At 41.8% G+C, this 27,977-nt stretch overlaps 2 protein-coding genes across 4 annotated transcripts; one reads left to right on the top strand and one right to left on the bottom strand.

The window, feature by feature from the left end:
• Positions 1 to 774: 774 nt before the first annotated feature.
• On the top strand, positions 775 to 11,194 carry nrbp1 (nuclear receptor binding protein 1). 3 transcript variants are annotated; one of them, XM_067241900.1, is made up of 18 exons: positions 775 to 1,565; positions 1,863 to 2,119; positions 2,232 to 2,354; positions 4,044 to 4,145; positions 4,235 to 4,324; positions 4,578 to 4,618; positions 4,721 to 4,815; positions 5,843 to 5,926; positions 6,005 to 6,063; positions 6,229 to 6,327; positions 6,417 to 6,549; positions 6,653 to 6,743; positions 6,930 to 6,980; positions 7,100 to 7,235; positions 9,397 to 9,450; positions 9,541 to 9,604; positions 9,686 to 9,741; positions 9,821 to 11,194. In XM_067241900.1, the coding sequence occupies exons 2-18, from the start codon at positions 1,889 to 1,891 to the stop codon at positions 9,914 to 9,916; spliced, it is 1,605 nt and encodes a 534-aa protein (XP_067098001.1). In that variant the 5' UTR covers positions 775 to 1,565; positions 1,863 to 1,888; the 3' UTR covers positions 9,917 to 11,194. The 3 variants fall into 3 exon arrangements, with proteins under 3 accessions (XP_067098001.1, XP_067098003.1, XP_067098002.1); XM_067241901.1 differs by having other exon boundaries at positions 802 to 892; XM_067241902.1 differs by lacking the exon at positions 9,541 to 9,604 and having other exon boundaries at positions 9,637 to 9,741.
• Positions 11,195 to 19,514: 8,320 nt separating this feature from the next.
• Positions 19,515 to 27,430, bottom strand: si:dkey-12h9.6 (macoilin-2). The gene is made up of 11 exons (XM_067241806.1): positions 27,351 to 27,430; positions 26,127 to 26,268; positions 25,888 to 26,014; positions 25,467 to 25,590; positions 24,924 to 25,102; positions 24,056 to 24,512; positions 23,736 to 23,894; positions 23,327 to 23,497; positions 22,810 to 22,936; positions 19,896 to 20,070; positions 19,515 to 19,720 (listed from the first exon to the last, which is right to left on the bottom strand). The coding sequence occupies exons 1-11, from the start codon at positions 27,425 to 27,427 to the stop codon at positions 19,530 to 19,532; spliced, it is 1,929 nt and encodes a 642-aa protein (XP_067097907.1). The 5' UTR covers positions 27,428 to 27,430; the 3' UTR covers positions 19,515 to 19,529.
• Between the last annotated feature and the right edge of the window lie 547 nt (positions 27,431 to 27,977).

Below are 27,977 nucleotides of genomic sequence, written 5' to 3'. Positions count from 1 at the left end.
AGACATTATCTGCTACAATGTTGCAGGACCCCCGTTTCAAGTAGAAACTTGAAACTTGTTCTGGTTTGTTAGTGATTTAATTTCCTCTGTAGACAAACTATCCTCACCAGTAGCAAGTAGGCTAAATACTTCGTGTCTCTTGGGGTGCCCTCCGTGTGTTGAATTACCCATTTTGCTCAGCGTTTTGGCGTGATGTTTGACGCTAGTGATGGGCATTCCGGCTCTTTTTCATGAGCCGGCTCGTATGGCTCAGCTCACAAAAAAGAGCCGGCTCTTTTGGCTCCCGAACGGCTCTTTAAAAAATACATGTTTTAACTATGAATTTGACTATGATAGGTGTGAAAAAACCATTTGAATTAAATTATGAAATGAAATCATACTCGACCGTAAACACATATCTTAAAAAATGCATTGATTTGTCGTGGCTCTCCTCCAAGTTTTGACTACTCTCTGACTGTGTGAGTTGGCTCGGCCCTCCCTCATGCAGGATTGACAGGAACAGAATGTGAGGATGATCGTGTGCGCCTTTAAGCCTACAAGTATTTTTTTGTTGTTCTTTGAATTAGTCAATTATTTTAAATACAATTAAAATTCATTATATCATAATTATTTAGTTAGTTTTCATAGGCTGTATTAATCTATTAAAAATAGAGTCGGCTCTTCAGATATGCGAGCCAGCTCCCGACGTTCACCTTCAAGAGCCGGCTCTTAGAGCCGGATCGTTCGCGAACGACCCATCACTATTTGACGCAAAACGAAATTTCCCTATCGAGTGCATGCTGTGCTCAGTGTGCTGTGATATGCTGACCGCCATTGTCGCGCAGGTGTAGAAACGGTTAGATTTAGAACTACATCGCTGGCAACATTCTGGCTGTGTTTTTGGGATTACATGGTTAGGGTGATGTATATAATATCACTAGTACAAGTAACATTTCAATAATTTCGGATAAAGTGTCGCAGTTGTATATCAACAGTAGTGTGGTTGATGCGAATTCAACGCCGCCCTGGCTTGCAGAGCTGGCGCAGCGACATCTCTGCCGCTCTTCGAGGATAAAGACGATTTAACAACCAAATTGGCTACATTTGTTGGAGAGGACTTCATTTAGCTATAGAGTCTAATTTACCTTGTCAGCATTTAATTTAAATGACACCACAATGATACCAATTGTTAGCAAGTAGCTGTATGTGCTAGCTATGGTTAGTTGTAAGAGTTCCTAAAAGAGGCACTCTTTTGTTGGCTAGGTGGTTAGCTTACACCATCATTACAGCAGGCAATCTGTAATTTTCCAGTCAAAGTCAGTTTCACCTCGTCGACAAAGGATAACAACATAGTTGTTTTTAACGCGTCAAGTCCTTGGTGGCGGACCTGGCAACACATTACAATTTAGAGAGGTGCATTACATTTGACACGAGAGCTGAACAGCTAGTCTAGTTAGCTATCTAGCCAGACGATCAGGCCCTAGTAGCTAGCTAGAATCTAAGAGTCTTGGCTCAGCAAGCTAGAGCTAGCTAACTAGCTAACAACAATCCCAGGTGGACCTCTTTGCTAGATGTATTAAGCAGATGTAAGTGCACATTCATTTTTACGACTTCAAATTGTGTGTTTCCTTGGTGGCTAATGACATGTTTTAAAGCATTCACATCAAAGGAATGTGATGTTATACAATTAAAATGCAATTCCTCAGCTGACACAAGCCATGTAATTCTACGACGCACTATTTGAAATATTTTATCAAACTGTTATGTAATGTGTTATAATGCAGTGGGTAGTAGTTAGCAAGCGTAGTTGAACTACTGACAATGGTACTTTTTTACGCTTCAGATTTGTACCTTAACATATCCTACACATTTTCATTTTGCAGCAGGCAGTCTAGCCTGAAAGTAAGCTATGTCAGAGGGAGAAGGAAAGCAGGCTGTGGACTCCGTACAGGAGGGGATACCGGAGTCAGGGGCTGCTGCCTCTACCACGCAGAGTGTGTCATCCATTTCCCCCCCAGCATCCACGTTGACACAACCTCCCCCAACTGCAGCGACTGAAGATGAGGAAGAGGAAAGTGAAGATGAGTCAGAGATTCTGGAGGAAAGCCCATGTGGACGCTGGCAGAAACGCAGAGAGGAGGTACACTAGACCTATTACACACCTTTGGATAAAGAGTAATTGAGCTTATCTACAAGATTTGCATCTCACATTCAAAAGCAGAACATTACAGCATTTGCTCTATTTGTTTTAGGTGAATCAGCGCAATGTCCCAGGCATTGACAATGCGTACTTGGCCATGGACACTGAAGAGGGCGTGGAGGTGGTGTGGAACGAGGTTATGTTTTCAGAGAGAAAGAACTTCAAACTGCAGGAGGTGTGTCCACATAGATAATTGCAATAATATGAATAAAGAACAATAATATGCTCTGTAATGTTTCTATATTTAAAAACTTCCCTTCTCTAACCCTCTTCACTGTGATGTTAATACACATTAGATGACATAAGGCTACACAGTTTTTACATGGAATACACTAGTGCACAGTGCCTGTGATAAAATTGATGGCGCACACACAGATTGCTGGAATGATAGATGTCCTTTGTGGGTTAGGGTTTCATATAGTGCACATTTGCAATGTGCAGATAGAGTACGACTGCGTATTAGGTCCATTGTAAAAAAATAAATAAAGGGGGGGTAATATTCAGAGAAAAAAGTTGTAAAATAGCGAGAAAAAAACTCAAAGATTCTCAGAGATTATAAAGTCACAAATTAGCTCAAAACGTATAGACCTCATCCAAATCAGTTGTACTAGGTTGTTTCCTTCTGAATAGGCCCATTTCATTTAATTACGCATTTCGGTAATGTCTCTTCAAAGTCCAGATGCTTATGACAGTGTGGTGATTCTGGGCAAAAATCGTGAGTATTTCCTTATTGCTAAAACCAATAGAAAAGCATTGATAAGGTCATCCATTTTTGCAGGCAAGGTAGCCCATGGCAAGCGGCGGCATCTGTGGTTTGATGAGGTTGACCATGCAAAGTGATTTGACCCCCCCCCCCCCCCCCAAAAAAAAATACTTGAGGTTTCTTTTCTCGAATATTCGTAGCCCGTCTCTGTAATTATTATTTTTTTTTTTTACCTACAATGGCCCCTAAAACGCCGTCTTAAGTTTTGACATCAGTAAAATGCATGGAAATGCCAAGCTCTTTAAGAAAACAATAAATTTCACAGTTGGAGGGAAACACAATGTAATAATTAAATTTCTTTGCAATTACATTGATTATTGTAATACCTTTTTGGCCTGTCTGATGTTATTCATGTTCAAATTCTGTCTTTAAGTTTAAGTCTTTAAGTTTCTAAGTTGTTTGGATCAGATGCTGCCAAACCCTTAACAAAGCACACCCTTTGTGCAAGTGTTTCACTAAAATTGTTCTTAGCAGCAGAAGGAGGAACCTGATTAAAAGATTGTTGCATGATCTTTATGCAGTAGATGTTGAAACCATGTTTTGGCCCGTGGTTCTTGGTTAACCTTTCTCTGAGAGATAGTCTCTAAGCCGTCAGCGTGGCTGGCTCAGACAGGCTAGTCGTCCAGCTGTTCTACAAATCAACATGGTGGCGCAGTTTAACAACAGTTCACAGACTAAACTTTGAATAAGAGAACGGTAGATCTTTTAATGCCCTCCCCCTCCCAACCAAGAAGACATTTGTTTACAATGGATGGACATCAAGTACCTATTAACTACAATATAGTACATTTAGCAGACGCTCTTATCTTACATAGTAGAGGGTAACAAACTATTGCACATTCTGCCTGTTCAGCTTCAGAAGAAACCCACTTACATGTCCACTCAAATGAAAGGACGACTTGGATATAATGATCTTAATTAAATTAAATAATGAAACATCCGGTAATACTATACTTTTCTGTAGACTGGAGAGCAAAGTTGCCCTTAAGATTCAAGTGTTGATCTTAAGTCCCAATTACATGGATAAGGGACTACTTCCTGATCAATGAAGTAGTATCTTTCCTCAAAAACATAATTTATCCTTCTGTTTAACACTTTTAGGAGAAGGTCAAAGCCGTTTTCGACAACTTGATTCAGTTGGAGCACCTGAACATTGTGAAGTTTCATAAGTACTGGGCTGATGTGAAGGAAAATAGAGCCAGGGTAAGGAAAATTCTTCACTACTAACATTGTTAATTCTAGAAATGAAAATACAGAGGAAGGTTTTATTATAATTGTATGGTGTATTGCAGGTCATTTTCATCACGGAATATATGTCCTCAGGAAGTCTAAAACAGTTTCTGAAAAAGACCAAGAAAAATCACAAGACAATGAATGAGAAGGTATCGTAACACTCATTTTGTTTTTCACAGAGGATACAAGGGAAATTGACGCGAAAGAATGGAGGACCAACAAATTAATTAATAATAATAATAAATTCTAATCTTGCGCAATGTTTTCAAATGCAATTACCTGCCGATTAAGCGGCCGTTAGGGCAGCAAAACTTTGAGAGCTCAAACATACCCCCTTTCAATTGTATTTTAGACCTTGGTGTGGATCATGGTTGTTTAAAAACAAATCTGTTCTGTTGTCAGGCATGGAAGCGATGGTGCACCCAGATTCTGTCTGCTCTCAGGTCAGTTACACACATACACTGTGCTCAGTACACAGGATCACTCTCTTTCCGATATTGTCATTCTTTTTTCTGATCACACTTGCTTCCTCTTGTCCCCTCCAGTTACCTGCACTCTTGTGACCCTCCTATCATCCATGGCAACCTGACCTGTGACACCATTTTCATCCAGCACAATGGCCTTATCAAGATTGGATCAGGTAACCCTCAGTTGGCATTTGAACTGAGGGGACAATGTAAACCCCCATAAGTGTTAAGCAGTGTTATGTTATGGCTGCATGAAGTTGAACACAGCTATAGACGCGCGAACACACGTGACGGAGAAGGTAAGTTGGAAGAAAGCTTGTCTAACATTTTTTTATATTTACTCCAGAGAGGCTAGAACATTTGGTAATATAGACAATTTTTGGCTAATGAAATTGCTCAGTGGCTAGTAACTTTGGAAAACCACTAGCCACAGTGGCTGGTGAGCAAACATTTTAATGTCCAGCCCTGATTCTGTAGCAAATAATAACAATAAACCCACTATTAATTACATTATCTTAATGCAGTGTAACTACTTCAGCATAATAATGCACCTAAAATACAAACGTGAGCAAGGGTGTTCAGCAATCGCTATCGAATCAACAGCCACGTGCAATTTAGCTAGCAGGTGAAGAATACAAACAACGAAAATCACCAGTTAACTTAATTTAAATTTGCAAGAACTATAGACTAATAAAATAACAGGCTTTAATGAACTGTCCGTGCTATTCTCCGACATGCACTCTAACAATCACTGCTGATAGCCTTTTGTACCGCCCTATTTTTGATAGTGTGGCGGCAGAAATTTAGAAAATCAACATAGAGGAAGCACTGGTTAAGGGAAAAAAGACAGTGTTGGTGTTAGCCTATAACTCAGCTAGCCATAACCTCTAAGACCTTCAATATCTCATACACAGCTGCCCCCAGGCCCACACAAACACACACACACACACCCTAGTCTGTACTGTTGGGGGTCCCCCTGGCTCACCCAATAAAAACGCACACCAAGTAGGCTGGCCCCAGCGACCCAGGTTCCAGCCCAGGCCCTTTGCTGCACTCTCTCCCTCTTCCACCTTCCTCATGCTCTCTCTTGCATTAATATAGCAACAAAGCTGAAAACTAAATAAGGCCAACTTTATTGGCCAAGCCAAGTATCCAGGCCCTACATTCCCTAACTGTACTGTGAACTGTTGATTTCTACAGTGGCCCCCGACACCATCAACAACCATGTGAAGACATGCCGGGAGGAGCAGAAGAGCCTACACTTCTTCGCTCCAGAGTACGGAGGTAAGAGTCCCCCGCTCTGCTGAGGTGGCTATGGACACGGTGAGACATGGCATTAACGACTGTTTGTGTTCTCCCCAGCGGTGGCTGATGTCACCACAGCCGTGGACATCTACTCCTTTGGGATGTGTGCCTTAGAGGTGAGTGGAGAGTTCCCTGACAGGAGGACCATGGACTCACTTCCACCTAGTTAAAAGTTTAACTAAAGTCAATCCGGTGTCAAATTAAGCTGTGTCCGTTGTGTTGGGGCGTGTGTTGTCATGCTGTGAAGGCCCCATTTTCATGTCTGCGTTGTGTGTCGTCAGATGGCCGTGCTGGAGATCCAGAGTAATGGCGAGTCTTCCTACGTGTCTCAAGAAGCCATCAACAGTGCCATTCAGTCTTTGGAGGACCCTCTACAGAGGGTGCGTGGAGCATAAGTGTTTTGCCATTTTTGGCTACACACACATTCACATACACACACAATCCAGTTCATTGTGTGTCTGTCCTGCAGGAGTTCATTCAGAAGTGTCTGGAGGCAGCCCCCCTCCAGCGGCCCACACCCAGAGAGCTGCTGTTCCACCAAGCCCTGTTCGAGGTGCCCCTACTCAAGCTGCTGGCCGCTCACTGCATCGTCAGCCACCAGCGTGAGGAACTACACACACACACTCACTCACTCTTTCTCTCACTCTCATTCTCACTGTCCCAGCCCACACAAACACGTTATTAAAGACAATGTGTATCTTGCAGACATGATTCCAGAGAACGCTTTAGAGGAGATGACCAAGAACATGGATCCCAACCTTGTGATTGTGGAGTGCAAGGAAGGAGTTCAGCTGAAGTGAGTGTTGGATGTCCGGCTGTTGGTTTTTGAAACAGGCAGATTTCTTCCAACTAATTCTTGGAGGACATCATGAATTCACTGTGGGGGTGGAGGGTGAGGGCAGCTGCTTTGCAATGCGTGTTGTGCATCCACTGCTGATAGGACACTGATTGTTATGCATGTCAATATTTTCCTCTGCCTTAGGCTCTCCCAGTTTCCTGCTCTTGAGCTGGACAAGTTTCTGGAGGATGTGAGGTATGGATAATTGTTTTTAGAGTGCATCAGTGTAGGTTACCTGTGACGCTGTGCATACAGCAAAGCATGTGTACTGTAAATAGAGACCTCCCTGAGCACATTCTCTTCCCTGCTGTCAGGAATGGGATATACCCCCTGACAGCCTTCGGGGTGCCCTGTCCCCAGCAGCCCCAGCAGGAGGCAGTCACCTCCCCCATCTTGCCCCCTTCCGTGAAGACGCCCACCCCAGAGCCTGCAGAGCTGGAGACCAGGAAGGTAGGACCTGCAGCCAGCAGGGACAGAGGGGGGAAGTTGGATGGGGGGGTTTCAATTAATGAAATAATTAAAATTATTATTTAGAATACATATTTAATTGATAATATTACGTAGGGCTGAACGATTAATTGCATTTGCGATTAATATCGCGATGGGACAGAACGCGATGTTGTTATCGCAAAGGCTGCGATTTTACTTTGGTCACGTGACACGCGAGAGTAACGCAGTTTGCAGACGAAGGATCAACTTTGCACGCTACACTGTACCTTGACCTGTACGATCATGGCCTCAGGCTCGACAGAACCTGAGACTACAGTCACTTTGCCAATATTGCCTTTAAAAAAAGATGCTGCGCAGTGTCAAGTATTGTGCAAAACCTGCCTGGCTAACGTTGCTACCTCACGGGGCAACACCACCAACCTAATTCGGCCCTAAAAAAAACACCACAAGCCATGTATGTATAGCTAACATTCTGAACACCGGTGTGTCAAATAAGCCAAATAACACCCGACAGGATCACTGATCGAAATGTTTCAAAGCCTAACTCAATGTATCTTACTACAAAATTACTCAAGCAGTAAGCGTTCATCACGAAATATATGATGCCCCTCGGTGATACACATACAGTAGGATCACTATGGCTGACGGTGCCATACTGTTTCTGTTAGGCTACTGACTGGATCAGAAATGTTCAGACAGTGTCTCTTTTTCTTTTAAGATTTAACCTTTAGATGCGTGAGTTCTAAATATTTCCGACTGTATCCACAGCGCGTGTTATTTTTCCGAAACAGTAGCTAGGTAGCTAGCTTTAGTTAAGAAAGTGCAACTAAAGCTTACGTTTCTAGCCCTTTCACGCATAGTGGTCCCTAAAGTGGACAGCTATTCAAAATTCTGTTTCTTGTATATGCATGGGTTTTGGTGGTTTACTTGCACATCAGCCACTCTAGTGGACGCTTTTGCGTCATCCCATAGACTGCTACCCATTGGCCAGTTGTTCTAAGTGAAACAAAATTTTCGAAATTCCAAGATGGCCGACGGATTTTCAAAAACGCTAGCTAGGGCATAAATATCTTGCCAATCCTTCTATAGAAGTAGACCATCGTAGGTAAATAAATGTGGTAACATAAAGTAACTACTAAGGAGCAATACTATTGTAAAATCTTCGAAGTATTGCTTTTATTTTGGGAGGAAATTACAATTGATCATCTGTCCACTAAATTGGACAGTGGCAGTCACTGGCTTTAAATCAACCACAATTTATTCTAGTACTGCAACTTTGATGTTCTTGAAAACACTTCATCTGCAACAACCTTTTGGGCTGTTACAATGATTTGTGTTTTTTTGACCTGTCTGTTGGTTTTTGCTCCAACAACACTCATTTGACTTTATTCTACACTAGTTCCCTGATCACCCAGCTAATTATTAGATTCAGGTGTGCTAGATTGTTGGGGCTAAAACCTACAGGCAGGTAGCTCCCCAGGAGCAGGGTTGGAGACCCCTGTTTTAGATGTTTCTCACACTTGATTCAAATGATTGAGTTGTTATCTAGCTCAGCAGAAGCCTGATAACGACCATTCATTTGAATCAGGTGTGTTGGAGCACGGGAACCATGCATGGCAAGGATGCATTTCATTGAGAAAGATGGTATAATATGTGACACAGTAGTTTTAACAGCATAATATATTATTTTTCTCATTGGTTTGGTTAATCCATATTTCTTCAGTTTCTTATTTTTTACCACCCGCACGCATGTTGTCCACCTGAGTGGACAAAAACTATACTACTATAAAAAATGTGTGTATAAAATAAATAATGTTCATCTGCATTTTTGTATGCCTAAAGAGGACTAAAAACACATGGGGAAAAAATCCAAACTAAGGTTGTCATAATTCATGCATGAAAGGGCTAGTTTAGCTTTGATTTACCAAAATATTTTCGATGAGGTAGGCTACAGGCGGTATGTTCTCCTTAGTTTTGTGTGTTATGTTGCTGACTGGAGATCAGTAAGCTAGTATATATCTATATTAATAATAAATCATAATAATCGCATATTAAATCGCAATTTCAAATTAATCGCAATGATCTTATTTTCCGAAATCGTTCAGCCCTAATATTACGGTTGGAACTCTGAAGTACTTCTGTTGACCTCCTTCCTCTGCAGGTAATGCAGATGCAGTGCAATATAGAACCTGTTGATGAGGGGGCCAAACATCACGTAAGACTGTCTCACAAATCTGAATGCTTTTGCTTAAAGGGAGTTTGTAGCTTTTTTTGTGTCCAACCTTAATTTCTCTCATCTCTTTAGCTGACATTGTTGCTGAAACTTGAGGACAAGTTAAACAGGCATTTGAGTTGTGATTTGTTACCAAGTAAGTAATCCCCACGATATGTCTCCTGGTAGGGGTGGAGGACTGGTGGTGTAGCTCACGTCTCTGCCTCTTCCCCTACAGACGAGAACGTGCAGGAGCTGACCGTGGAGCTGGTGCAGCTGGGGTTCATCAGTGAGGTAAGGGGAGGAACATCACACCACGGCCACAAGCACAACGCACGTGTTCTTGATGTTCTCTCTCTGTTTCCACACCCAGGGGGATCAGCCGCAACTGGCTTCAGTTCTGGAAGAGGCTTTCACCAAGTTCTATAGTCGTAATGGTTCCCTGAACCCAGTCACAGTCTCCTCCTAGCAGAGGATGCCCCCCCCCTCTCTCAAGCAAGACTGTTGCTGCCCTCAAAGGATTTGGGGAAAGCTTGATCTTCTCCTAGACCAGATTTCTGACTCAGCCACTAGGTGGCTGTCCTGTTTGTACTACTGCATTTGTTTCCAGTGTAGCCATCTGCTCCTGTTTTAGAAGAGGAAACTAACCCAGTCGTAACTTTAGAGGCAGGCCATATATCAGTCAGTATTAAGAATGTTTTAATCTGTTGAATAGTTTTGTCTGTATGTGAGCGAAGTCCGTGTCCTTGCGTATGCAAGTGTGTTGATGGTGTTGTGAGGCGTCTGATTTTGATGAATGAAAGGTGTCGATATGCTACTGTCAAATTTCTTATTCTACTATGTTCTTTCTGTACATCTGAGCTAACTAATCACCACATCCATACCCAAACCACCATAGCTACTGAACAGGGGCAAATCCATGATGAGTCGGAACACTAGAACAATCATACTGTATCAGAACAGTATGGTCTATCATAAGGGGACACTTTCAGCATGATGGCTGTTATTTTAGTCAGTGTGCTTTTCAGTGTAAATGAGAGTTCTCATATCTGCTCTTACAGGAATAGGAATACAGCTAAAAAATATGTCAGTGCCATAAATGGTGGAGTATACTCTTGGCATAATGGCCTGAATTTCGAGAAATGAATTGGCCTTCCACTGTAAATATGCGGTGCATTATTTTACCATAGTCTACATAATCCAAAGATTAACCACACACCTAATAGTTATTTCTGTGTTCTTGTGCCAACATCGGTGATTTAAAATGTTTTTTGTTTTTTTTACTTCAAATAAGTGATCAAATTAATGGGTTGGAATGCTTGTCTTATTGGCATTACTTTTCATCACAGATCCACTACAGTACTCTTCCATATGGGCCATCCACTCTGATTACCCACTTTCCCCTAAATCGAGGCACAACTCGATGATAGTTTGCACTACTATAAAGTTTCAATTATGTACCTTTCAAATTGCTGTACCTTTTGTTTCTACATTTTTGGATGGGTGTGTGTATCCAAGATGTTCCAGTTAGGTTCAAACTTGTATTGAAAGTCAGTGGGTCATATGCTGTTGATCCATTGTACCTTCTTTAAATTCATAGTCACTTGTACATAGGTTATGTATCGCTGGGCTCTACCGCGTGTGTCTCGTTTACTGTTAGTAATGCTGGACCTTTGCTGCATCTTCTCCTGCAGCATCTCTCCCCTATAGTTTTTTTACTACACCTGAAATAAACAAATAAAACACCTACATTTATTCAGTTAGCAGATGCTTTTATCTAAAGCGACGTCCAAGTGAGAGCTATACAAAAAGTGCATAGGTCAATGATCATAAACAACGCCAAAAACATTGCGAGTAGCCAAAACATCAGAATCAGAAAGGGATTTAATCACCATGAAAGTTTGCATAAACAAGGAATTTACTTTTGCAGGAAGGTGCATATATTAAACATATAGGAATCTTAAAGCTTAAATATGTGGTCTAACTATACAAAAGGAACAAAGTCTAGCTAATACTAAGGGGATTTAGAATAAAATATAAAGTAGCCATAATTTACAATCTAAAAATACAGATAGTACAAAAAATGCAAATTGCAATGTGGCAAGGTGTCATTGTGAAGATAGTGGTTAAAGTCAGTGTGAGCCATTGGCCTTGTTGAAGAGGCCAACAGCGGATGGAAAGAAACTGTTCTTATGGCGTGAGGTTTTGGTCCTGATGGACCGCTGCATTCTGCCGGAGGGGAGTAGCTGGAACAGGGAGTGGCCAGGGTGGGAGGGGTCGGCCACAATCTTCCTCGCTCGCCTCAGGGTCCTCGAGGTGTACAGGTCCTCGAGGGCAGGCAGATTGCAGCCGATCACCTTTTCAGCAGTGCAGATGATACGCTGCAGTCTGCTCTTGTCCTTGGCAGTGGCAGCAGCATACCAGATGTTGATGGAGGAGGTGAGGATGGACTCAATGATGGCTGTGTAGAAATGCACCATCATTGTCTTTAGTAGGTTGAATTTTTTCAGCTGCCGTTGAAAGTACATCCTCTGTTGTGCTTTTTTGGTGAGGGAGCTGATGTTCAGCTCCCCCTTGAGGTCCTGGGAGAGGATAGTGCCCAGGAAGTGGAAGGACTCCACAGTGTTGACTGGGGAGTCACACAGGGTGATAAGGGTGAGTGGGGCTGTATTCTTCCTGAAGTCCACAACCATCTCCACTGTCTTAAGAGCATTGAGCTCTAAGTTGTTCTGGCTACACCAGGTCGCCAGCTTCCCACCTGTAATCAGACTCGTCCCCGTCAGAGATGAGCCCAATGAGGGTGGTGTCCTCCGCAAACTTCAGAAGTTTGACAGACGGATGACTGGAGGTACGGCTGTTGGTGTACAGGGAGAAGAGCAGAGGAGAAAGGACAGCCCTGAGGAGATCCGGTGCTGATGGACCGGGAGTCAGAGACTTGTGTTCCCAGCTTAACGCACTGCTTCCTGTCAGACAGGAAGTCTGTGATCCACCTGCAGGTGGAGTCGGTCACATTCAGCTGGGAGAGCTTGTCCTGAAGCAGGGTGGGAATGATGGTGTTGAAGGCAGAGCTGAAGTCCACAACCAGGATCCTAGCGTAGGATGCTTGGGAGTCCAGGTGCTGTAGGGTGAAGTGGAGGACCATGTTAAATGCGTCGTCCACAGACCTGTTACACCTGTTGGCTTTGTAGGCAAACTGCACGGGGTCCAGTAGAGAGTCTGTGATGGATTTAAGGTGTGCCAGCACCAGGCGCTCAAAAGACGTCATTACCACAGAGGTCAGGGTGATGAGTCTGTAGTCATTACTTTTTGGGCACAGGGATGATGGTGGAGGACTTGAGACAGACTGGCAAATGGCATGTCTCCAGGTGTTAAAGATGTAGGTGAACACCGGAGACAGCTGGTCAACACAGTGCTTGAGGATGGCCGGAGAGACAGTGTCTGGCCCAGCTGCTTTGCGTGGGTTCTGCCTCTTGAAGAGTCTGTTAACTTCACCCTCGTGAATGGAGAGTGCCGTCACTGTGTTGAGAGGGGGGGGGGAGGGATAGTTCAGGACAGTCCAATTGTCTTTCAAATCGACAGTGAAGCATACATTGTAAAAAGCAAATAAGTGCCAATGGGAAAAACCAGAAGAGCATGTAGTTAAACATTACAAATTAAACAACATGAACTTCGAAAGTGCTAGAGTGTACCTGGAGGAAAGCAAGCAACAATAATATAATTCACAGCAAGCACAGTAGTTCAATCAGTTACAACTAACCAACAAGTCCCTCAATAAGTGTTCCTGGAGGAAATAAACTAACATCTGATCCAACAAATCTTTCCTAAGTACCGTTGTACTTCCGGAGCAAGTGCGTCTTTAGCCTTTTTCTTGAAGGTGGAGAGACAATGTCTCTGATGGAGGTGGGGAGATGATTCCACCATTGGGGGGCCAGACAGGAGAAGAGCTTGGGTTGGGAGTGGGCACTCTTGAGAGGTGGGACCACCAGATGGTTGTCAGAAGAAGACCGAAGGTGGCGAGTGAAGGTGTAAGGTTGGAGGAGAGACTGGATGTAGTCAGGTGCAGTCCCGTTCACCGCTCGGATGGTCAGTACCAGGTTCTTGAATCTGATGCGGGCCGTGATGGGTAGCCAGTGGAGGGAGATGAAGAGCGGGGTAATATCAAATAAAAATGTATTTGTATAGCCCTTTTACAAGCAATGTCACAGAGGGCTTCACATACGCCCATAGATCTGCCCCTCAACCAACCTAAACCCTCAAGGAAGACAAGGAAAAATTCCCAGAAAAACTCACTAGAGGAGAAAAAATTGAAGAAACCTTAGGAGGAGCAATTCAGTGAGGGATTCTCTCCTCCAGAGACGGTCAGTGAAAGAGAGCTGCAGAACACAGGCTAAACATAGTCATACAACAGGGAAGTGTCAATGGGTGTTGAAACACCTATTCAAATAAACTCACTGTTTACTCACGGGACTCACTGTTGTCCGTCAGGGAGACTGGTGCCCATTTGGCAACTAGATCCAGCTTTGGCAGACCGTCACAGATCGATGTCCACTGGCGACCAGGTCCAACATTGGCAGACTGATGACCCGGCAGGTGCTGACAGCTCAAACCCCCCACACCACAGGGGATGTGTGGATTCGGGACAGAGAGAGGAGAGCAGGGGTTAGAGAATGCCAGGAGCAACTAACAGTTACAGTAATATTAGAACGAGGTGCCCACCGGTCAAGTGTGGACTAGTGCAGTAATTTAGCAGAGCAGACACTAAGATAGCGCCAGCCCCCTTCGGTTGGAACATGAAATCTGCTCCAGGGAAGAGAAACTCTAAAATATGTTATTCTTATACGAATAAGAATGCCCCGTCCCCCGTCGTCTCAAACTAGTAACAGTAACAATAACAGTAACAATATACAGTAACAGGTTTACTTTATTTGTAGAATCAAGTCGGGCCTCCATGGACATATAGAAGCTTTATTTGTAATTTAACCCTATCTAGCCGGCCCATTCAAATATGGGTCAAAAAAGACCCATAAGACCCGCCTTAATATCTTTGCCGTCCAATCACCGATTTTATTTCTGAAAACTGCCAGATACTCATGACAAGTTAAGCTCAAAGTACATATCATTGGTTAAGGGGTTACTGGGAGGGGGAAATAAATGTATCGTCTGCAACGGCAGCCATTGTTTTTCGAGGCGGAGCCAGAGCGGAGACCATGGGAGATTGCCTACAGTGTTAGATTTACAGCTTCGAATTGAAATCTGAGACGATATTCTGAGTAAAGACAAGTTTATTAATATGTGTTGTCAATATTGTCAATTAAAAGTCTAAACTTTTTACATACGAAGAATTTGTTTGTGGGAGTGATGCGAGTTTTTTCCAGAAAAAAACTCGCGTTCTGCCGTGTCCGGCAGGACAGGCAGTAATGACGTTAGTAGCACTGTTTAGCCTCGATTTGAGCAGATTTCTAAAAAACTTAGAAAAACAACATTAACTAGCTAGATTATATACACTGTAAGCTAAATGTACATGCCTTGTTTGGCCAATTCGGTCGATTGTGGAAGAAACTCCAACGTTTTTTAGTTATCGAGAGGAGTATCCAGCCATAGCGCTAGCTACTTTTGGGGCAGAGAAATGTAGGTTTCCCCCATGTTTCCACGTGTTTCCATGTAGTCACTAGAATGGTCATAACTTTTAATCAAAATATGATATTTCTAATCTATCTTCTGTTCCACATTGCCCACAGATGTGTGGATATTCCACCTGCTCAAAGTTTTCCTCCATCTTGTAATTAAAGTGGTTAAAAATGAAGTTGTCTGATGAGGTATGGTGGATGGAGAAGTTTTTGTAAAAAATGGCTGCCTGAAATCACCTTGATAAAATATGATTTGCCTTAAGTAATCATATATTTATTCACATCATAAAAATCCCCTAGTTCTGTTCTTCAATATGGTGTCAACAGTTAAGGTGTATGATTTAATATGAAAATTCATAAAATTTGCATATTAATATGAATATCATATTTCAACAGCATATGGAATGTTTGGAATGTTGGCTTAGGCAGCAAAAGGTTAAATTTATGTATGACACATATACAGACACACGCTTCAGGTTTACATTAAAAGTACATACACACACTTTAGCAGTCATAGAACTGACTAAACAAAAAGGTTTTTTACCTAACTTTGAAACATGGGAGCGTCTGGGTATGTTGAAGATCAGGGGCCTGTTCCATAAAGGCCGCTCAAATAAGTTGGACTTACAGTCCCAAACCAGACTTGAATTAGCTTAACAAGTCAAGCGAGGCTAAAGGGAGTCAGATGGCTGAGCGGTGAGGGAGTCGGGCTAGTAATCTGAAGGTTGCCAGTTCGATTCCCAGCTGTGCCAAATGACGTTGTGTCCTTGGGCAAGGCACTTCACCCTACTTGCCTCTGGGGAATGTCCCTGTACTTACTGTAAGTCGCTCTGGATAAGAGCGTCTGTTAAATGTAAATGTAAAGCGGTTCCTTAAAGGCCAATTTCAGCTCAAGCAGTCCTACTAATTCAAGTCAGATTTAAGTAGTCAAGCTAATTGCGCGTGCACCCTATTCTTAAGCATCCACCACGGCAAAAGCAATGCACACGGTCCTTTTTTAGACCTTTAGTTACTTCGTTGATTAAAAAACAGACACCCTCTAAACACATGTAAATTTACTTTTTTGACATTGTTTTAAATAAATAGCCTACTATTAATCAATACATTACCCAATAGCCTAACTTTTTAACATGGTTGTGTCGGGAAAATAGAGGATATAGATGTAGCCTATGGATTTAGGTTTGTTTTGCAATTGTATACTACTGTTAACAACTATACAGCTATGCTAATTATACTCAGATCATTTAGATTGAGATAGGCCTATGCCTGATGCCTAAACATTTGAAATCACAAACTAGGCAAGCCATAGGCTACGTTTAACGTGGCGTGTATCAAATCATTGTTCATCATCGTTTAATGCATTAGGCTAAATGTTGTAGGGTATTTAAGTTGATTTTCTATCAATGTTGAACATATTGAACTGATGAGAATAAGAAAATGAGAATATCCGTGGTAAATCATCGTTTTCCCGTTGGGTCAGTGTTACAGGAAGGTCTGGTTAAGCACCAAGTCACGCTAAGCCTGACAGTTTAGCCTGCCCCGGACCAGACTAGTTTCGCAGCCTAAGTTGCCATAGTAACCGAGTTCGAACTACGTTGAGATAGCGTTATGGAACCGAATGAACTAGAAATTAGTCTGACTAACTGACATAAGTCTGGCTTATTCGGTAAACTCGCTTTATGGAACAGGCCTCTGGCGGGCTGCTGCGTTCTGAATCCTCTGGAGAGGGCGGGTTGCGCATCCTGGGAGACCGGCAAGAAGAGAGTTGCAGTAGTCCAACTTGGAGAGGACAAGTGCTTGGACTAGCAGCTGGGTGGAATGCTCAGACAGGTATTTCCTGATCTTCCGGATGTTTTAGAGGGTGAATCTACATGACCGGGAGACTGCAGCAATGTGGGCCGTGAAGGTGAGCTTGTCATCCATGGTAACCCCAAGGTTCCGGGCAGAGGATGAAGGGGTCAACATCGCCAATCCCAGGGTGATTGAGAGATCGTGGGAGATGGAGGGTTTTGCCGGGATGATGAGAATTTCTGTTTTGGCAAGGTTGAGCTGGAGGTGGTGCTTGGTCATCCAGGCTGAGATGTCAGTGAGGCAGGCCTTGATTCTAGCTGAATCCCCGGATCAGTTGGGGGGAACATTACATTTACATTTAGTCATGTAGCAGACGCTCTTATCCAGAGCGACTTACAGTAAGTACAGGGACATTCCCCCGAGGCAAGTAGGGTGAAGTGCCTTGCCCAAGGACACAACGTCAGTTGGCATGACCGGGAATCGAACTGGCGACCTTCGGATTACTAGTCCGACTCCCTAACCGCTCAGCCACCTGACTCACCACAGGGAACAACAGGGACAGCTGCATGTCGTCAGCGTAGCAGTGGTAGGAAAAGCCATGGGAGGTGATGATTGGTCCAAGTGAGGTGGTGTACAGGGAGAAGAGGAGGGGTCCAAGGACAGAGCCCTGTGGGACACCAGGTAACACCTGAAACGTTTATGATACTGAAGTAGGGATGCACAATATATCGGCAGCCATATTGGTATCGGCTGATAAATGTTTATTTTTAATGTTATCGGTCTGATAAGAAAATGTGGTCGATAAATTAAACCCGATAAATTATGGAATAGTTCTGCCCGTTGAACCAAATTTAGTCTGTCAGGCACTATATTTCACATAAAGTCCTTGGTGTTAACCAGGAGTTGGGCACACATTTTGCTTAAATTCTGAACTTGAGGTTTTATCGTTAGATGTATTTGTTTATTCTTAGACGAAAGGACAGCGTTTGTTACTCTGGCACAATAATACTTGGTTGACTAAACTGAAAGTCATCAACAGTCTGGTAACAAACCAGCATCAAACCAACGGCATTTAAATACAGTCAGCCCAGAGAAACAAGTGCTGAAGTGATGTACACCGAGCAAAAACCTCTAGCAGTTGTGGAATGGTTTGAGGCTGTTGTTACTACCTCAAACCTTGAATGAGTTGTACTCGTTCTATACGTCGTACTATATGTCCTTGAGTCATTAAGAGCAGTCTGGTCCACAGCTGAATTATAGAGATGCATTGAAATGGTGTTTGATGTATTGTCTATTAAGAACAAACTTATAGTACTTAATGTTAGACTTTCCAATGGACTTTGGTGCCATAAAATACATGGTAAGTGCTTTAATTGAGTACAGAAAGTGCCTCCAAAAATCTGTCAACTGGCCTGTATTATTTTACATAAAACTGACAACATTTTGAGGCGATTCATTAAAATTATTTATTAATTTGCTGACTCAAAATATTTTCAGCAAGAAACTTTAGCCCTTGTAACTAGTATGTTACGCACTGCACAACTTTAGGTCACACATATTGTGCTCAAAGAAATAGGAATTATATTATTGAACATTTAAGTCATGCTGAGTCAAACACATTAACTTGTAAATGTAAGCAGTACATTTTCATGTGAAAATTACATAAAACCTAAAAAAAATCGTAAAAAACATCCTGTAAACATTAAATCTAAACAAAAAGATACCAAAATTGCAACATCTATTTCTTGAATTCCCCAATTTATAAACAATTCAGGGTGTTATTTATTTATTTACACTGCTTTAAAAAAGACTACAAAAACAGTACATAGCACTTCAATTCAAACACATTACTGTCTTACGTTAAATAGTGTTTACTTCCCATTTTGAAAGTAATAGGCACAAAAATTCAATTTTTGAGAAATTCTCAAATGCTGCACATCTAGTACTTTTGGTCCACTCAGTTCCTTATTATGCCCATGTTATTCACAATGGCCAAAGTATCTATAACTGTTCTATGGACAAATGTAACATCTACCATTAAAACACCACAGCATCCTTTCAGATCACTGAAGATGGCAGGTACTTGGGGCGGTTTGTTCTGTCTGTAAAATGACTGTCCAAAGGACCTTAAGGTCAGTGGACTGAGCCAAGGGTTGGGCAACTTGCAGATCATACTGTAGGTTGAATAAAAGCTGTTTATACAACGTAACAGCCAATTAATACAGTTATAAACTTAATACAACATTAGAACAGACAGCTGCCAAGAGATAGGGGTTCCACCAGGCCTAGTTCACATTGTTTAATGTAAGTTGAACATAGTCTTATTTCACCCATTACACACCACCAGCATAGTATCTACTACTCTTCACTGGAAATCCAAAAGGACAATGAAATTGTCTTCCCTCATGTCAAGGGAACTCAATATAAGATTTTCAACATCAATTTAGGATATCTCTTTAATTCATCACCAGCTGTGCAGCCAAAGGCATTTTGTTTGCCAAAGCATAGATTTGTGAAGATGTACTATGAATGTTTAAGGCTGTTTGCTGGAGGTTGAGCTCTGTGACATCGTCAGGGAAGTTCTTAGTGTCGTCCTCTCTGCTCCAGATGGACCTGCCAAGGACTGCCATGATGTCCTCCAGGGGCTTCTGACTAGGGGATGGTTCACTTCTTCAAACACTGGTACATGAGCGCTCGTGGGTTTAGCATGTAGTGCTCAGAGTTGAGGAACTTGGTGAGGTACTGTGGCACAGCCGGGCGAGGGGTCAAGTATGACATGCCTGGACTGACAGCCATGACTTCCGCAATTTTCTGTTTCATCTCTCCAATCTCCTTGTCCTGCTTCATCACTCTCCCTGTAAGGCAGAGACATTTGTTAATAGAATGTTTTCTCTCAACTCTTTTGTGTTTTATATTCAATGTTTTTTTACTGGACAAACAGAGAGTGTGCTACAATGTATAGTCAAGTAAAACAGTTCATACAGAACACTAAATTAACAGTTTTAAAAAATGGGTGAGAGGACTGGGGACCTTGTGCTATCTCTAGCTGCCTGCGCGCATCTCCTAGAGCTGAGAACAAGTCCAGTTTGATGCGAGTCTCAGCGCTCAAGTTGTACTCCAGGTGCTGAGCCTTCTCCTGCAGGGCGGCGAGGGCAGACAGCAACACCTCGGTCTCCTGCTCCACACAGCGGAACCTTACCATCGCCTGAGACCAGAACAGAGTGAAGACAGCTATAGATAACAGACAACTGACAGAGGAGAGATCAGTGCCTCAGAGGTTGCGCTTTGGTTCCCCAAACTTCTACTGTATTTATGTCAAACATAACTGAACTAACTTTAGTAACTTAAATTGAATTGTTTTAATTGATCTAATTTAGGAACCAAAGCGCCACAAAACAGTTTTCAACAGTGATGGTGGATTAGTGGTATGCCAGCCATTCAAAAAACAATGACCACATTATTAAAACTTTCTCAGGGGGCATTCTGTGTTTCAGTCAGGGAGATTTTCATAAAAATACAAATTAATTATCTTTGAGGATGGACAATTAATTTCACTCACCAGATGGTTTGTGACTAGGGTTGCAGAATTCCGGGAATATTCAAAGTTGGAAACTTTCCACGGGAATTAACGGGAATATATGGGAATTAACGGGAATAAACTAGAAATGTTTGTCAATATCAATATGCTAGGTAATGACAAACAGTGTTGGGAAAGTTCACTTTCTACATGAAATACTTCAGTTCATAGTAAAAAAGTTTTAACTAAGTTCACATCTCCAAAAATGTCTCAATATGTTGCAAGCTATAATTGAAATCTCTGTCTGCAATACCGCTCTTGGCCTCTACGCAATTCGGCGCTCTCACACTTGCCAGGCATAGGGCTGAAATGTTCAGACGCAACACTGATGACAAAGACGTTCAAAAACAACAGAACGTTTTACGTTTAGGTTTATGTTTCTGGCAGACAATGTTCCCAAACAGCTGCATTCAGGGTCCAGCTGAGCTAGGCGTGCATAGTCTTGTTCTCAACTACATTGAAGTTCCCTGTTATATGCTTTTACAAAAAAAAATACTTTGGCACGAGCCAAAATTCCCGTGGAAACTTTCCGGAAATTTACCGGAAACTTTCCGCCCCTTTGCAACCCTATTTGTGACACATAACTATCTGGGAAGTCGTCCTTGGAAAAGGGCTGGCATTTTCACAAAATACTTGGATGAATCATCTGTCTCACTAGCTAACTTCAAAAACACTTGCAGGTGCCAGTAGTTCCTCATAGGATGCTGACTGGTCCTTCAGCCCACTGTGGTTTGGGCACAAACGGATTAATTGGATGTTGGCAAGATGGATTTTCACATGGTCCTGATCTCGCATATCCAGCTGTCTCACAAGATTAATGGACAACAAGGTGGTAGAGGGAAGTGTATTTTTCTCCTTGTTAAAACTGAAAAGTACTTGTGTGAAAGACGTTCACTGTTTTATGAAAGGCTTGGCTTTTGATTCTGCATGCATTATGGGGTAAACATCACCACAGTGAAAGAGGATAACAAAGACATTAAATTATGCAATACCTCATACTTACAAAAACAATCTGCATACTATACAGACAGATGCAACGACAAAGTCAGGGTTCCCACTCTTTTCTAAAGATCGCTTTCCAGGACTTTTTCAAGACATTTCCAGCGATGGCCTAGCTGGTGTGACAGAGAGGAATCGCACCATACCCTTGTGTTCTTCTCTGTGGAAGTCTGATTTAAAAGATGTGCAGTCGATGGCTGTAACGTATCTATGAAATCATCTATTACATGCTTAGAAACGATGACAGATTGATCCATTGTGATCCATTGTTAGCATGTTCCTGAACATAACTCAACCAGGGGCGTCGTTAGACCCTTTTTACTGGGGCACGTGCCCCATTATAAATCTGCAGTGCCCCAGTAAAATCTCAAGTTTGAGTTTTAACAATTTACTTTTAGTCTGTGCATTAATTTAGATTGATAATCCCGGAAAAAGTCAATGCAGTATCCCAATCAACGCTTGTAAAATCAAAGCAGTTTAATCGAAAACACAAACCGATGCACGCAGAATTCCATGTCAGCATGCTCTTCTGAGCTTGCCAAATAGCCACTCGGCACACAAGTCAGAATTGAGGTAGGCTAAGAAATAATTACAAAACTAAAGAAAGTTTCTAAATGATAGGCCTACCGATCATCTTATTTTGACAAAAACATAAAAACTATTACATGAAGCTCTAAAAAAACAGTATTTGTGCTCAAATGAAGGCGAAAAAACGTGTGCGCTCGCATTAACTATTGATGTCTCTGCGAAAGCTGTCCCTGAACTGTTGTATAGTGGGTTAAGCAAGGGGAGTTTCTATAGCCGAGTAGTGCATTGTGCGCAGCATGCTTGGAAGAAAAAAAATGGATATGAATAGGGGCCTGTGCCCCAGTAGAGTTGTATGTCTAACAACGCCCCTGAACTCAACCCTTTCAGGTGGTTATGTTATCTATTTTAAGAAACTCTGAAACTCTGACTCTAGTGGTTCATTCTCAGAAAACGTAAAATAAGATTTTCCAAGATGTTTTCTTTACTCATATTTTACATGTGTTTTTCATGACTGGAAAATTGGTAAACTGTTTTCCAGGATGTGTGGGAACCCTGAAAGTGCCACCTTCAGGATGCCTTGACATGACACAAAAATAAAAATATTCTAAATCACGGCCATCAGCGGCATTCCCTTACTCAGAATTCAATTCCACAAACAGCATTCTCAAATTGGTGACAAACAAAAATTCTCACATTTACATTAGGGCATCTCTGAAACTGCAGACAAATCAGTACCACTTCAACAAGCATCGCACAAAAGGTCCACACAACACTGTCACAAATTCAAACACGAACATTATCAAATAATCCACTCATGTGTATAAAGTATATAGAAAATACCTCCACTTCTTGCTCTAGAGCTATTACACGACCCTCTTTCCCTTGAAACTCCAGTTGTAGTTGTTTGTACTCTGTCTCTAGATCTTTAGCTTTTTTCTTTAACATTAGGCTCTCTGCGTGTTCCTGCCTGGTGTAGAAGATGGAGAAAAGCTTTTGAGTAGAGGGGGACTTCTTTAAAGTCAAGGTGGGTAGGTCACACAGAAAAAACAACATTGCATGTCATTCATCTTCACTGAAACATATCAGTCTCTACAGAATTGACAGTAAACCTAGAGTATGGTTGCCTGGTCATGATTAACAACTATTGAAACAGCACCACCTTACCGAACTGTAAATTACTAAAACTGTGGATTATGACTTAAAAGCATACATTTATCAAATTGTGTAATTAGACTTTTAGTCTTGTATTTTGTATTGACAAATATTAGCAAGGCACAAAACAGAACAATACAGAGTGTTGTGATGAACAGTTTTACATGAAACAAACAATAGAAGGAGAATGAGACTGCTACTGTACCTGTTTGTCATGTTACGGGCACAGCTAGCTGCCTCCTCCAGTTTTTGAGCCTGAAGTTCAGCTAGAATTTTCTCAACAGAGAGCCTTGCCTCTGTCTCAGCTCTGGTCTTCTTCTCCAGCACTGCGCTGGTCTGTTTGTCTCTCTGCTTGGTCTTGGTCACACACAGAATCCTGATGCACACATTACAAGCTAGTCTAAGCATTTGTTGCATAGCGTATGCAGAGCATACCCTTGGGACAACTGTGCCTGAAAGATGCATTTTTCCAATGGGTTTTGAATGTAATAATATACAACTTGGAAAAAGAAGTTGTCTGTCTTGACGGGAGAAACTAGAACTAGACACATGATGATCATGACAGGGATTTACATGACAGTACTACTTAGTAACCAGCAGGCAGGAACACTCACTTGCTCTGGAGCAGGTCATTAGACTGTCTGAGAAGAGACACCTCTGGCCTCAGGCTCCTCTCACTGTTGGTCAGGTTGCAGACGTGGCTGCGTAGCTCCTGCTCATTCTGCCTGCTGGCCTGTAGCTCCGCCTTCAACCTTCTGAACTCTTGCTCCAGTCTACAAAGTGAGAGAGAGAGAGAGACATAAAATGAGAAATGAAGAGAAAAAGAGATATGAAAAAAAGGAGATGAAAGAAATGGAAAAAAAAGGAGATGAAAGAAAGAAGCACATTTACAGATCAGTGGCATTTAGCCAATGTAAGCTCTACAGTAACCTACTTGGTGATCTGCTCAAGGTGGGGATTGTGGTTGGCGTTGACATTCTTGTCGGTTGTGTCCCGAATGGGACTGACTGTTTTGGAGGAGCTGTGCCTCTGCTTCTTGTCACCCTTGCCTGTGGGCCCTGCAGACGTGTTAGCAGGGGTCCAACGCGCTTTGGGCGGAGAGCTCTTAGAGGGCCAGGGCGCTTTGCTGCCCTGCTCATCCTGAGGTAGATTTTTGGGGTTTACTAAGGTCTCTGCTCCTTCTGAAGTGGGTTCTCTTGACTCACTGCAGTTGATTTTGGATGACGGTGATGGATGGTTTAAGTCACCTGGCCTGGTCTCCACACTTTTGTGCGCTCCGTGGCTTTCGCTGTGGATTTGAAGGCAGTCCACTGTGTGTCTTTCATCAGTGGTCACAGTGTCGTTTTGACATTGATATTGGGTGGACTCAGGTTTGGGCCTCCACTTCAGGTCTGTGAAAAGAAAAAAAAACTAATTTTACGACCCATAATAACAGTATTAACATCTGTTAGAATAACAGAAATGTCAACACATGATGCTTTAGGTAAGTGCAATATCACTAAATGTTCTAAATTCTAGTTTATTTGCCATTTGCGTCAAGTACAGTTGCATTGGAATACTTGGTTCTGCTCTCAGCATTTTTCTCCATGTTGCTGTCTAACCTAAGTAGGTGGTTCTAAATATTATTCTAAATCTTTATTAAAAAAATATATTAATCATACACAATGAAGATTTACAGATCCTATTTTAATAACTAGAAAAAGAATTCTGCAAAAGATATGCGTTATTGTTCAGTGATAATCCTAATTGTTTCCTAATATCAATAGGAGTAAACAGTCATGTCTGGGCTTGTCTATACTTACTGCCGTTGCTATCGGTGACAGACTTGGGGTAAAACTGCAACCCAGGAGGCAGAGACTGTTGAAGGAGGTGCACGTGGAAGTCATTTTCATTTTGGACCGCTTTCTGTGTCCTCATCTTAAAGATGCTTCTGAAATAGCAGGTGGCATCAAACCCCAGGTAGACAACAGGATACCCAATGCTGAGGGTCAAACAAACAGTGAGAAGACAGTTACAAGTGCTCACTACAAACAATTATTTGAAACATTAGTATTGAAACACAATACATATATTACATAATTGTACAAAATTAAAAAACTGACTATTTCAACTCATTCACAACAAGCAATAAAGTACAAGAGTATCTCTATAGATTCTACCAGTAGACTACTTGGTGATTTAATCTAACATCTTGTAGGTCTCTGTTTACTGTAATACCACTCAATTCAGAGCAGAATAATTTTACAATTGCCCTGACACTTGAAAGGATCTGCAACCAACCAAGTCTGTTTCAGTTCTGCTTGAGGGAGCCTCCTCTGTGAGCACTTTGTGCTGAATCGACCTACCAGTGTGCAGCAAAGAGATGAGACAGGTTGGCGTGGGAGTTCTTTAGGTCTTTAAGTCTGAGTGAAGCCTCGGTATACACAAGGAGAATCCACAGGGACACCGTTGACATACAGATGCCTTTTTCTGAGAAAAATAATCCATTTCACAATTTAACATTATCTTGGCCTGATATTATGAACCAAACAAATTCACTCAGGGTTAATTAGAGCTGTATAGAATCAGTATCGATAGGAACATTTTCAGGTCACATACAATAGACATAACATATTGGGTTGACCTTTGTTCCTTTGGGACCTTTGTTCCATACAATCAAAGGAACCATTTGCTCCTATAGGATACGTTAAAAAAAAGAACTTAAAAAAAATATATATATATTACACCAAATAAAAATAATCCAACAGTGAACCGTAGTATACCCACCAGTGTGCCATATGTAATTGAACAAGACGTAGGTGCTCGCCGCAAAGAAAAGCCAATTTAGAGGAACAAAAATAAAACAAAAGACATCCAGGGTAAAGGCAGCACAGACAAATGCAACGCATATAACCTGCAACAAAGAGTGAATTTGCTTCAGTGAAAATGGACTGAGGCTTAACATTATTGACTTCTGTATTTTCATGTTTTTATTTTCAAATAATCAGAAGCTCTGATGTTCTTACCAGGCCATGACAGTGGAAAGTACTGTAGACGCTCCCTAAGAATAACCAGCAAGGCCAAAGATACTCCAACCGGAATTCAAGAATGAAATCTGCCAGGAGCACTAAAGTCCACACAATCATGAACTTCATAAATGTGTAGGCGCTGCGAAACAAAGAATAAAATACGTGATGTTGTATAAAGAGAACAATTTAATGTGAATTGGGCCAAAGGACTAGGCTAGGGTCATTACGTTGAAAATTTTAATTTCAGACCACATTTTCTTCCCCTTTGACACAGCTAAAGGCTATTGTTTCAACAACTCCTTTGTTCCAGCGCTAGGCTATCTGTGGGGCTACTATCATACCCCACTTGTTTGGTAACCATGACAACGGCTCATATGCCATTGAGAGTGTCTCTGAATGTCTTTTATGCGCATCTTAAATAATGAAAGCACACGCTCCTTATAGAATAGGAAGAAGGCATGTAAGAAAACCTTAAATGTAAGAGCTAGTTAAACCTCCCCCTTCCACACCCCCCTCCCTTTCCACAAGCACAAAAGTAGGCTATGCCACGCAATTGTAGACCTAATTGGCCAATAATTCAATCTTTGCAAATATCCAAATGTGTAACGTGCACAAAAGGACTCGATCATGCATTTTCAAAGAAAAAACTATAGGCCCTTGAAAGCACGCCATTGCCGTAACGCTTTGTCTCTGGGAACCGATTGCCGTTACGTCTAGACAACCATAGTGCCTCACATATCGTCATATAGGCTATTTTGTAGGCTAATAAAACGATATCGGCCCTCATATTATTACGTAAATTGTATTGCCATAATAGGCAAAAATATTATACGGTTACCTTAAAATTAACAGTAGCCCTAATAAGGATGCATCTTAATCACAACATTGGGAGGAATGGGTTTATTTATCAGCATGAATCATCATTAGTCAATATTAAGAATATAAATCAATTGTACAATGTAGAATTCTCAAAAATGATGTAGGCTATTGCGCGCATTCATCTAGAAGTGGATGTTGACAGTCGATAACACATCAACGTAAACAATGCAGGTGGGCGTCAAATTTAGACTGCACCCTCTAGTCTAGCCTCGAGTCTTTTATACAATGTAGACTAATCTAAAACATAGGGCAATTTGAAATAGAAGATGTAGACAGATGATGGTGATGAAGATCGAGCATTTCAGCAACAAATATGGTGTAACGGCTAATTAGTTACCCTACCTTTCAGAAATTTTCTCTGTAAATTTGATCTTTTTCATTTTGCGTATCCTGTTGACGTCCACGTAACGTTTCTTCATCGTATGGCTTCTATTCCTTGTCCGTATACCGCACAAAGCGGCAATTACTGTAAACACTAACGTGGATGGTTTACTGTAGACTACAACAACCTGATCATATTTTGGGATTATTCTGCACTAGTCTTTGATCAATCCTGACGGTGCGCATGCCCTGTAGTCAGAACGATACCTCGACGGGTTGAACAGCAGTAGAGTCAAGGTTGAAACATCAAAATAGCCCAGGCTACAATGAATCGGTGTGATTATAAAACATTAGGATAGTGAAAACCAACCATTTAATCATACAGTGAACAGAAACTGTCTTTGTTCAAAATACTTTGGAGAGGCTGCTCATTGTCAACAATGAGCAATTAAATTGCTCACTGTTACTTTCTATAAATATACCGTGGCCTATATACATGCACACAGAATCCCAATTTCCACAAATCTTTTGCAAATGCAAACACGGCATTCAAAACAACTTCTCAAACTATCTTCTCACCATAAAATGAATGCACATTTCTAAAAACCAAAATGAACACTGATGTACATAGTTAATGTAAAACACTGA

Source organism: Osmerus mordax, chromosome 8, assembly GCF_038355195.1.
Source record: "Osmerus mordax isolate fOsmMor3 chromosome 8, fOsmMor3.pri, whole genome shotgun sequence".
NCBI lineage: Eukaryota > Metazoa > Chordata > Actinopteri > Osmeriformes > Osmeridae > Osmerus > Osmerus mordax.
The sequence above is the reverse complement of the archived record's forward strand: the minus strand, read 5'-3'. Positions and strand labels throughout refer to the sequence as shown.

Bases quoted from the DNA above. Each gene is read 5' to 3' on its own strand.
- nrbp1 (XM_067241900.1), top strand. From the start codon at position 1,889: ATGTCAGAGGGAGAAGGAAAGCAGGCTGTGGACTCCGTACAGGAGGGG. The intron at 6,064-6,228 runs GTGAGTGGAGAG...GTGTGTCGTCAG, and splicing joins TTGGGATGTGTGCCTTAGAG to ATGGCCGTGCTGGAGATCCA. The intron at 6,328-6,416 runs GTGCGTGGAGCA...TCTGTCCTGCAG, and splicing joins TGGAGGACCCTCTACAGAGG to GAGTTCATTCAGAAGTGTCT.
- si:dkey-12h9.6 (XM_067241806.1), bottom strand. From the start codon at position 27,427: ATGAAGAAACGTTACGTGGACGTCAACAGGATACGCAAAATGAAAAAG. The intron at 24,513-24,923 runs GTAAGTATAGAC...TTCTTTTCACAG, and splicing joins TGTCACCGATAGCAACGGCA to ACCTGAAGTGGAGGCCCAAA. The intron at 22,937-23,326 runs GTACAGTAGCAG...CTTCTACACCAG, and splicing joins GCCCGTAACATGACAAACAG to GCAGGAACACGCAGAGAGCC.